At 47.5% G+C, this 12,218-nt stretch overlaps 1 protein-coding gene across 1 annotated transcript in view; it reads left to right on the top strand.

The window, feature by feature from the left end:
* Positions 1-610: 610 nt before the first annotated feature.
* LOC141259265 (clathrin heavy chain 1-like) overlaps positions 611-12,218 on the top strand; it is a 109,542-nt gene continuing 97,934 nt past the window's right edge. Inside the window, exon 1 of the mRNA XM_073674946.1 lies at positions 611-794. Within this exon, the coding sequence (XP_073531047.1) occupies positions 753-794 (42 nt within the window). The 5' untranslated portion in view covers positions 611-752. The remainder of the gene's footprint in view (positions 795-12,218) is intronic.

Raw genomic sequence — 12,218 nt, 5'->3', positions numbered from 1 at the left:
ACTCATCGACTTGCATTGCCGAGTCTGAATATTGGATCAAACCCGTGCATACTGCAATTGTTTCCTCGGACGGACTCTGAGAAAAAGATCGGACATGTGCACAGCCCCATAGACTAACATTGGTCCGAGTGTAATCCGATATTTTGTTGGGTCACACTCGGACCAAAAGTACAGTTTGTGGGTTGTGTGTACGAGTCCTTTAAGAAAGTCATTTGGATGATCAGTTAATTGCTGAAGTCTGGGGCAGCTGACACCCCCGTCACATCCGGGGGCCATACAAATTTCATATACGTTGGCAACCATATAACAGCCAACTTTACCAAGGTGGGAGCCATGGTGCGACCTATCAGTGTACGGCACTGGTATGGGGAAAGTATTGTATGCGCCCAATGTATACAGCTATTTATTGGCAAAGAGGGACATGGCGAAAAATAGGGACAATTCCTCCAAAGAAGGATACTTGGGACTTGCAGCATAAAGAGCAGAATGTAGGAAACTGGTGACATCTCATTGTATGTTCTCCACGCATCCTCCAGGGGGAGACATTGCCTCATCGCGCCTGAAGACCCCCGCTCTCATGGTAACATCCCCACCCCTGAGCGTGCGCCCATCTTTGAGCCTGCGCAGCCGGCTTGTCAGTGCGCCTGCGCGGGTGAAACCTCAGTCATACAGTGTGTCCCGGGCGCCGCCGGCGGAGTCTCCTTAGGACACGGTTTGAGCTGTGCTTGGAGCCCGAGGCCGGAGCTGCCACCATGGCGCAAATCTTACCTATTCGCTTCCAGGAGCACTTTCAGGTGAGCAGGCATGGTGTGGGAAGGAGAAGGGTCATGGAATGAGCGGGGCTCGGTGCAGCAATGGTGAATAGCGGATTTTGGGGGATGATGGTGAAGCGTGCTGGAGGGGAGCAGGCGCGGCCATACAACCTGTGTGAGAAATGAATCAGCAGATGTCCTTGAGGCTGTGCGTTACACAGGAGGGGAAGCAATGAGGGGTTAACGATGCCTCCTTTTAGGGGAGGGGTTAGTGCCCCCTGGATGTGTAGTACTATGGGCTCCATCTGTAGTTCTGCTCTGGGCCTGGCATGGCTCATCTGCCAGTAATCCTTCTAATATAATGCTGATCTCTTCATGATGTCCGCAGTTATGTAATGCAGCCCCCTGGGATTTGGGTGCCCCCCAAATTTGACCCTATGTGTAAGCTGCGGCTAATGCAGATGTGCAGCCCCCCCCCCCCCCTCTTCTTAGGGTTATTGATTTCCAGCAGTGAGGAGGAGGAGGGGAGCTCTGTGCAGGGGCGTCCCCTCCCCACCATCCCTGGGTACCAGTGGAGACAGCTTACACTCTTTGGATGGATCATCTCTGCCCACGATGACACAGATGGCATCTGGTTGTATGGGGGAGCCACATATCGCTGTAATCATCCATCAGACGGCTTCTCTCCCGGCCTTCACTGCTTCCCTCTGGAATTAGTGGCGGAAAGCTCATTCATCCTTGTACAGTGCTCCTCTGTAGTCATTGCTGCATGATTTATCTGCGGCTGATCAGTGGGCACTGGTTGGCACTGAAGAGGTTAATCTGAAAATTAAAATAATGCTAAAATGAATAGAGAGCAGGAAGTGAGACCCCCTCCAACCTTCCCTGTAATGGAGGGTCTGGAAGTGTCAGGACAACCCTCCTCTTTAACTGTTTGTTGGCTGTGAAGGAATTGGAAGACCCTAAAAGCTGCCACACTTCTAGGAGGAGGCCGTGCCCACGTTTCTACCCTCTTGTCTTTCATGAAACGTTCTGACAGTACAGATGACAGTCTCCTGCTGTTCCAGGGTAATTGTGAGCAACTTACCCAAGGTCAGGAGGAAATGGCAGACTTCTGACGGGAAGATCTGCTGTGCTAATGCCTGGCTAACTGCAAAACTGCAGAGGTCCAAGTCATTTAGTTGGTTTTTAGATGTCATTGCAAGCTATGGTCCTGCTGATCGAACGTGCCCCAAATGCACAAGATGGTACCAGCTCCTCTCATAGCCGTGCACTAAGTATTAGAAAATAAAATGGAAGTCTGAGTGCCATCTCTCTCCATTAGAAATTGTGAACAAAGACAGCCTGAGAACTTTGTTCCATATATTTTTATTTATTTTTGTCCCAATTGACACAAATTGGGAGATTTTAACTTCCAATTGATGACTGATTTGACCTAGCGTTTTTGATGTACGAAGTAATTGGTGCATATTTCAGACCACTTCGAAACTGAACATTAGAAACTGGAACAAATGCAAAAATCACAGCTGAAATGGTTTAGAAATGAATATAAAGATTCAGGAAGCAGAAATAGTAATAAGTCATCTAACAGAACGTCATCAATCATGTCACATAGTGGTGAAGGTCACCTTTCTGTAAGGATCACCTCCTTGCCATCCATCTCTGCAGAGGTAGCCAATGTGGCAATCTCCAGGAACAAGTCGCCTCCAAAATGTACCGTATTTTTCGGACTATAAGACGCACCTAGGTTTTAGAGGAGGAAAATAGAAAAAAAAATTCCCAATTCTGTTAATATCCCCCATTCTGGTATGTATGGTTCCCTCCTTCCTGTTACACGTGGCCCTCATCCCCATCCTGGTCTGAATGGCACCCCAATCCACCATCCTGGTCTGCATGGCACCCCAATCCACCATCCTGGTCTGCATGGCCCCCTTTTCCTGGTATGTATGCCCCCCCCTCACACCCATCCTGGTATGTATGGCACCTTCATCCCTCTTCCTGATATATATGGCACTCTTCATCTCTGTATGTATGGCCCCCCTCATCCTGGTATGTATGGCACCCTTCATCCCTCTTCCTGATATATATGGCACTCTTCATCTCTGTATGTATGGCCCCCCTCATCCTGGTATGTATGGCACCCTTCATCCCTGTAAGTATGGTATGGTCCCACTCATGCCTCATCCCTATATGTATGGCACCCCTCATCCTGGTATGCATGGCCCCCCTCATCCCTCTTCCTGGTATGTATGGCCCCCTCATCCTGGTATGCTTGGCACCCCCTGTTCCCGTCACGCTGCACAGAACACAAATATACTCACCTCCTCTCTACTCCATCGCTCTGCCTCCTCAGGGTTCTCACCGTGTGAGCCGCGCGTGGAGTAACCGCCATGCGCCCTCACACAGCGAGATTCTGTTCCAGAATAGTCACTGCTCCCCACGCCTGGACTGCGTGTGTGGGGAGCAGTGAATATTCATTTTCTTTAGTAGCGGGCACAGTGTAGGCTGCTGCAGGCACTGCTGTCTCCTGTGCCCCGCTCATCCCCCGCTGCCACTTTCCCCCACCACGCACAGCCGAACATATGTTCGGACTTTAAGACGCACCCCCCACTTTCCTCCAAAACTTTGGAGGAATAAAGTGCGTTTTATAGTCCGAAAAATACGGTATTTAGATGGGCAAATGCAGTAGTTTCTGCCATATGTCATGGATGTCTCTAAACAGGAGATTTGCACTCCCTTTTAATAATGTCACACTAACTAGAGATGATTGGGTCTCTTCACACAACCACGGTCCAGGTCAGAGCCTCTGGCCGTGTACAGGAGCTGCGTGAATTTCCTGACCTTCCGGGTTTCTCAGTGTGGCGTTTGGTACGCTGGCCTGGTGTGATGTCATCTGTGCGGCACAGAAGCTCAGGAAATTTGCGGCCAGAGAGCTCAGAGGTAGCGCAAAGCGATCCTAGTCATTTCTAGTAATGTTAAAGACTTTCTATATGATCCTGAGGCTAAAGTCACACGAGCATATAAAGAATTATCTGTTTTTCATCCCTCAAAAATGAATGATTTCTCATCTGTATATATTTATACATCAGCAGTTATTAAAGTTTACAAGACCAGATACAGTTTCCAATGTTAAATAACGCCAATGTATCCATAAAAATCGGAGGCTGTACAGATGATCCACTTGGGATCTGATTTTATTTTTTTTTTTCTTTTTGTGCTCTCGTAGACTTTAATAGGCAAATCTCATACAAAATACAGGAGAGACTATAATTTATTTTTTCTTTCACGCATTGTCCGTGAAAAAAACTGTCATCTTATCAGCACTATTGAATAAAATTGGGGTTAAAAGCCCTCCCACCCCCAACCTCCTCAGTGTTTTTCCTGTCCCTACACAGGACAGGGAGTACAGGAGGAGCGCTGGTGCAGGAGCACTTGTGTGAAGACAGAGATGCATCGGGGGGGCTACGGCTCTCTCCTTCCCGCCGCCAAGCGGGTCCTGGGCCGACACTCCCTGTCTGGAGTCCCTCAGCCCTCCGGTGTGCTGGAGCCTCCGGGTGCCGCTTCCCCATCGCCGGGGCTCTCGGCATCCTGCTCCGGCCGGGTCCGGCTTCTCCTGGCTCCGGAACCGCCCGGCGTTGAAACCGGAAGTTCGGGATGACGACTTCCAGTGGCGGTCGCGCGGGAAATTCAAACCGCGGTGAAGACCAGACGCCAGGGAGCAGGGAAAATGACTGGGCGACCAGGTAAGAAGGAAGGGGGGCTGGGGAGCACAAAGACAGGCTTATAGCTTGGGCACCCCTGACAGCAAGATGGCAGAGATGTCTCACCCTGATACCCTCCCTGGATCGCCCCACAGTCATGTGAGTGTACCATTACCTCCTTTATATGGTTAATGGCGCTTATTCTTACCAGGCCCTCCATATTTTTTATAGGATCTATCTGGGCAGTTACCACCTCCTTCTAAGAAATGGAAGGATACCAAAAAAAAAAAAAAGGCCACAGTAAAATCCAAGAGGTGCCTGGATTGTAACATCAGACTTCCAGACTCCTAAACAAAGCGTCTATGTGCTGAGTGTAGAACCTCCATGCTAAAGGAGGAGCACGGGGCTTTTTTAAACGAGATGCGTAATATAATCAAAGAAGAAGTTCAGGCTTCTATTGTTCTCTGTAGCCCCCAGGGGATGAGATGTTTGGTGGTCTTAGAACCCAGAGATCCATGGTTTTTCCTGTTAAAAGCCCATGTGGAGGACATGATACTGGGGGAATGGGAGGATGTGGAGAAGAGACTCTCTATACCACGAGTCTTCCGCCTGACTGTCTTTTGACCCAGGGGACACTATTCCTAAAATTGACATCCTGGTGGCTAAGGTGGTCAAGAAAACCTCTATCCCCTTTGAAGACTCGTCAGGACTTAAAGATCCTATGGATAGGAAGGCGGATGGACTTTTGGAAAAAGCCTGGGAAGCTTCAGTAGCAATTATTAAATCTAATATCGCTGCTACATCTATTGCCAGATCCATGAGAGTCTGGCTAGAAGAGCTAGAGAGTCACCTACGAGATGGCACCCCGAGGGAATCTCTCCTTCAATCATTGCCCCTATTAAAAATGGCAACAAATTTTATGGCCGATGCTTCAGCGGAATCTGTCAGATTTGCGGCCAGAAATAATGCGCTTTCCAACTCAGCCCGTAGAGCTGTTTGGTTAAAAACATGGTCTGGAAATACAGCTTCTAAGAACAAACTGTGCTCCATTCCATTTTCGGGGCTCAGAATATTCGGACCTGTACTAGATGACATTCTAGAAAAAGCGTCCGATAAAAAGAAGGGCTTCCCTGAGGAGAAAAAGGAGCAGCCCTTTCGTAAACCGTTCCCCTCCCGTAAATAAAGTTTTTCAGAAACAGTTGGCATCGGGTAACTCAAAATCCCTGAATACAAACAACTATAGCGCAGGGTTACAGGATAGAATTTTCTCAAAATCCCCTTCAAAATTCCGCCTGACGAGAGGTTCTCCTACCTCTTTCCTGTCTGCAGGCTGACATAGAGAAGCTGCTGCATCAGAGGGTTATTGTACCAGTTCCAGAACACTAATAACATCAGGGCCATTACTCCTCCCTGTTTTCAATAAAGAAACAGGCAGGGGAGTTCTGTACGATTATCAACCTGAAACCCCTAAACCGGTGGGTCCTCTACAAGATACTCCGCAGGGAATCAGTAAGATCAGCCATCCCTCTAAATAAACATGGATGTGGTAATGTGCACCCTGGACCTTAGGGATGCATACTACCACCTGCTAATACATTCCTCAAGTCAGCAATATCTGAGGTTTGCACTACCATCAGGCAGTCAGATTCTGCACTAACTTCCCTTTGGCCTGTTATCTGCTCCCAGAATCCTTACAAAGATCATGGCAGAGGTGTGGCCTGTATCCGTCAGAGATATTACCATCATTCCCTACTTGAACGATTTCCTGTTGGTAGCAGGATCTCCTCTAGATATGACGCAACATCTGGAACTTGTCCTACTCACATTAACCAGCCTGAGTTTGATTGTGAACAAAGAAAAATCCAGTTTTGTCCCAAGTACATCACACATCTTCCTGGGAGTCCATCTCGACTCCCGAATACGAATATCTTGTCTCCCGGAAGACAAGATGCTCTCAATTCCACAAAGGATTCGTTCTTTGGCAAGAGAGAAGAAACCTTCAATCCGGAAGGCAACGAGTATTTTGCGAATCATGACGTCATGCATCTCATGCGTCAGATGGAGCCAGTTCCATTCCAGGCCTCTATAGAAATGCATCCTGGAAGTGACAGACGGACATCAGAATTGCCTAGACAGGAAGATGTCTTTGTCCAGAAATGCCCAGGACTCTCTACACTGGTGGCTCGACCAGAAGAATCTACGGAAGGGAGTGCAGTGAATTCTGGAACCTTGTCTTTTAGTGACCACGGACACAAGTCTCTCAGGATGGGGAACTCGAGTGGGAGATTCTTATCTCCAAGGAACATGGTCCACGGAGATTCAGACCCGATCATCGAATTTTCGGGAACTACAGGCAATCTGGGAAGCCCTACAGAGAAGCCGGGCAGTCTTAAAAGACAAACATGTAAAAATTTTGTCGGACAACATCACGGCAGTCTCTTTCATCAGACATCAGGGCGGACCAGGACATCCACTTCTCCAGTCCCTGGCCAACGGGATATTCTTAGGTATAGAGAAGATAGTGAGCTCCATTTCAGCAGTTCACCTTCGGGGATCTGACAATCAGGAGGCAATTACCTCAGAAGGCTTCAGAATGGGAACTGAAAGAAGAGGTGTTCCAGCAATTAACCCACAGATGGGGTCAGCCGCACCTAGACCTTTTTGCATCCAGAACAAATGCAAAGACGACATCTTTCTTCTCTCTTGACCCAGGAGATCATCCTCTGGCAGTGGACGCACTCTCACAATATTGGGGAGAGGGCCTAACATATGCCTTCCCACCTGCTCTTCTAATTCTGAGAATGCTGCGAAAAATTCAGGAAGATCGGACGACTGTCCCGTTCTGTCCAAGGAGAAGTTGGTTCTCCCTTCCACGTCATCTAGCGTTGGAAGACCCAATCATTTTTCCTTTTCAGGAAGATCTTCTGACGCAAGGTCCACTGTTTCATCAGAATTTTCAACAGCTCCAGTTCTCAGCTTGGCTTCTGAAGGGGAGATCCTGAAGAACAAGGACTTATCCGCCAGAGTGATTCAGACTATGCATGCTAGTAGAAAATCTGCAACCCAGGCCATATATAAAAAAGTCTGGAGGACCTTTGTCATTTCCACAGGACTGTAGACACCTCTCAGCCAGACATCCCTGCTATCCTTGATTTCTTGCAGGCAGGATTGACGCAGGTCTTAGACCAAGTACCTTGAAGGTGCAGATTGCGGAACTAGGTGCTTTCTTCGACACATCATTGTCCTCGCATCCCTGGATAATCAGATTTGTCAAGACAATCCAGAGACTTAGGCCTACACAGAATTTCTTCCTCTCTGTGGGATCTGAATCTTGTCCTGAGAATCCTTTGCAAACCTGCCTTCGGCCCAGTTAATAATTTGGGAATAAAGAACTTGACTCTGAAAACAGTTTTCTTGGTGGCAATCACCACAGCTAAACGTTTGGATGAAATCCAGGCTCTATCTGTTGTCAAGCCTTGTATGCAGATTCGGGATGATTGCATCATTCTGGAACTGGATCCAAGTTTCTCTCCGAAGGTGGTGTCATCGATGACCTTAAACCAAGAAGTAGTTCTTCCATCATTCTGCGAAAACCCTAGGAATCAGAGGGAGGAAGAGTTCCACCATCTCGATGTCCGCAGAGCAGTGTTGGCCTATTTGGAGGCCACTTGGAACTGGAGATTAGACTCTAACCTTTTTATACAGTTTGGGGGAAAAAAATAGAGGCAGGAAGGCTTCAAGACCATCCTTAGCTAGATGGGTCACATCCATGATTAATCTAGCATATCTTTCAAAAGGACAGCCTCCCCCTGAAACTATCAAAGCCCATTCCACCAGAGCAATTTCCACCTTATGGGCAACTAGGGCAGGGGCTACCATTGAACAAATATGTACCGCAGCCACATGGTCAGGACATACTACTTTCTGCAAACACTACAAGCTAGATGTTCTCTCAAAGCAGAGATCTTTTGGTAGGAAAGTACTTCAGGCAGTTATCCCACCCTAAGCTATGAGTTCTTGGGTATACTCCTACGGTGCTGTCATGGGGACGTACTGGAAAACCGGAATTAGTTTTACCGGTAATGATGTTTCCAGGAGTCCACATGACAGCACCCTTATTTCCCTCCCTATATTGCTACTGTATGTGATTCTAACATATGTCTAAGCAGTCTAAAATAAAATTTTGTTGTACCCAGCCAATGTGGTTCTTGGAAAAACACTGAGGAGGTTGGGGGTGGGAGGGCTTTTAACTTTTGTGCTTCCTGTCACTACACAGGGTATGGGATTACTCTTCCTACGGTGCTGTCATGTGGACTCCTGGAAACATAATTACCGGTAAGACTAATTCCGTTTTTTTCACAGACAGTACTCCGACCGAAAATACAGTAGTGTGAACTTAGCCTAACAATCAGGACTTAGTATTTAAAAGGAGCCAGGTAACTAGTACAAGTAGTAGTTTAACTCAGGTGACAGCTTTTTGGATATCTTGTTTATTGGTGTTTTTTTTTCCAAGACACAAAAAAAAAAGGCCAGTATGGCCATTGTAATGGTATATTTTGTCCATCTCTTCCTATAGGACTGCTTCAGAGCAGGCAGTATTAACAAGGCTCTGTTCACATTGTTAGATGTGGTCAAAGATGCAAAACAAAATTCGCTGCACGTTGTGCTAATTTGTCTAGTAAAATGAGAAAACCCTGATGGAAACCAGGCAGACCCCATTATAATCAATGGGGGCAGACGGATGCCACTGGCACATAAGGGGTCTGGCATGTCTACTGTTTTTAGGTTTCTGACTCCTATTTTGGAATAGAGCTATGGAAATAATGCAAATGTTTAGCAGCCTGATCACCACCAGCGTCAACCCAAGCTTGCACAACTAGCAACAGAGTTCTAGGTTTAGCAAAGAACATCTCTTCTTTTTTACGTCTGTCTTTGTGTTTGTTTTGGTGCTCTCTGAAAGAAGTCCATGCTAAGCTGGTCCATACATGTTACATATAAGCCGGTGCACAGTAAGTATCATGTTACCAAGGGCTGTTCTTGGCTTTCTCTGGCAGTCCCAATGATAATGAATGGGGTGGAAGTCCAGCATATTCACCCCTGCCCCAATTAAGACGAGACTTTGCACAGCCCTGTTCTTGGGTGCTCTGAGAGTCCCTGAGCTTGGCTCTCCAGCAATCAGTTATCTCCTATTCTATTGATGGGGGGGATAGCCTTCACTTGTGGTAATACTGACCCCCATGCACATAGGAATAAAGTATGGCTAACCTGCTAATATCGGCGGGCTATGTCAACAGTCTGACCCTTCCCCCGATAGATGATGTTAGAGGAAGAGGAGAGAAGGATCTGGTCTGGTGAATTTCAGAAGGTAATTCTTTCCTGGAGATACACCACTTCCAACCAAGTGTCCCTGTATATAGGGGTAACTGTCTGCTGAATGCGTAATCGAGCCTTAGCCCAATGAACAGTTAACTCAAAACGGGGACAGATTCCCTTTATCAGACCTCTCCTATGGCCATACAGGGTATAGAAAAGTAAATCTATACATACCTGTATGGCCCATGGTAGAATCTATACATACCTGTATGGCCCATGGTAGAGATCTGATTGCAGAGAAAAGCGATTTAATCAATTCTATTTTGTACAGGGGACGCCAAGCTATCCCTGCCTATGTGCTCATTATTCCCCCAAATCCCCACCTATATGCTTAATTATCATATCCCCCCCCCCCCTCCCCTGCCCGTCACAGGGCCCAAAGTCAAGAAGCATTACCATGTGTGTATATATTTTTAAGTGTGTGTATTAATGTAGTCACCTGCTGCTGCTCTCTCCGATGTCCAGCGCCGTTCTTTGCTTCTGAGTGACGTCACTGCAATTGTGATTAGCCGGCTCACTCTATGCGTGAGCTGGAAGTCTCTGTTAGGCTGGGGTCCCACTAGCGAGTCACATCCGATGTGATATGCTAATGATATTCGGCTCCTGCTCTGCTGCGAGCGGGAGCCGAATGTCAGTGCTGTGATCCTCTCACAGAGAGGATCGCAGCACAGCTGCGGAGGAGATGGAGAAATGAATTTCTCCGTCTCCTCTGTTGCTGGCATCGGCGGGAATCGTACTGCACTCTGGTGTTATCCGAGTGCAGTGCGATGTTTCACACGCATCCATAGATTATATGGGTGCGCGCGATCAGAATGCAGCATGCTGCGATTTTTTTTTTTGCAGCCTGATTGCAATCTCACCAGCGCTGGAAAAATGAACACAACTGAGCAGCACGCCAGCATAGGATTAAATTGGTCCGAATGCAGTCCGATTTTTATTTTTTTATTTTATCGGATTGCACTCGTCCAATTAAATCGCAAGTGAGAGCGAGCCCTTACAATCAAAGTCTATGGATCCTCATACTGACACTTCATAGGCTTACATTGTAAAAGTCCCTCCAAGGTCACACACAGTGCAGTATGACCCGGAGAGTCTGCAGAGGGGTGATGTCACTTAGAGAGGAGAAGAATGGCACTGGAGAGCGGTGGTAGGTGAGTATATTAATACGCAATCTTTAAGGCTTACAAACCATGCTGTATGACCAATCCACTGCTGAAGGGGTATTGTAGACTTGAGTGTTCATGCTCAGCAGCACACATCTTCCTGGTTTCTCGCTGGGCAGACTTTCCTCCTTGAGTGGAAGTTCTGGTCAGTAGCAGAACTCGTGCTGAGCATTATGGTTCTACTGTAGCACATTCAGCACTTGGTGGTTTGTTTCAGTGTGTACACTGCTATCACTGTATTTGCATATAGAGATAGCAACAGTGCTGCTCTGGAAAGTGAGAGCCATGATTAGGAGAACTTCTCTGAAAGCTGCCAGTGGTGTGGGCTGGTGATTTTGCAAGTTAACAGCAGCTTGTCAGGAGCTGAGATTGAGAGAGGAGGATGGAGGTGAATGGATAAATGCGGTATAGAAATCAATGTACTGGAGAGAGGTGACTGGGATCTTAGGAGTTAACTCCTCAACCTGGACTGTAGCTACTGAGCATACTTGTCCAGGCTCTGGCGGTCAAGCTCATTGGAAACAAGCTGTACACTTTGTAAGATAAAAACTGTCTTATTAAGAGAACCACAGCAGATGAGACTACCCCTTTAACTCCTTCAGCAGACAGAGGCTATAGAAACCAAATTGTTTAAAATGTTTAACAGAACCCTATTTCAAAAATGCTTCTTAGTAAAAAAAAAAAAAAAAAAAATACTAAAAAAAAATTCATGCATTTACATAACAAAAAAGTTCAAAGGTGTTTATCCTCTAAGCCAGGGATGTCAAACTCAAATACAGGGCCGAAATTAAAAACTTGGACGAAGTCGCAGGCCAACTTTGATCTTTATTAAAGGGGTTGTACACTACTTTATATTACCCCCCCCCCCCCCTCCAATGTATCCCCCCGGGGCTCCTAAGGATTTATGTAATTACCTTACGTTGCAGATACTGCCTGTGAGCGGCGCTATCACTGGCCGCTCACAGGCATCACGTGATCCCCGGCTGCAGCCGGCTCTGACATCCGCTGATGTCACGACAAGTGCTGGCAGCAGCCGGGGGTCTCTGCCTTCTGCATTCCACGGTGGATGCCATGCTGTGGACAGGGTTTCCCCCCCCCCCCCCCCCGCGTCACACCCGGCATCCACCACGCGCTCTGCCTCTCCCCATTCATTGGGAAAGCGCTCGGTGGATGCTGGGTGTGACGCTGGGGGTAACCCCGCCCACAACCCAGCAGCCACCGCGGGGACC

This window comes from Phyllobates terribilis, unplaced genomic scaffold (genome assembly GCF_046119375.1).
Source record: "Phyllobates terribilis strain yellow unplaced genomic scaffold, ASM4611937v1 Scaffold_1__5_contigs__length_1240528914, whole genome shotgun sequence".
Taxonomy (NCBI): Eukaryota; Metazoa; Chordata; class Amphibia; order Anura; family Dendrobatidae; genus Phyllobates; species Phyllobates terribilis.
Note: the sequence above shows the minus strand (reverse complement) of the source record. Positions and strands in the feature narration are given on the sequence as shown.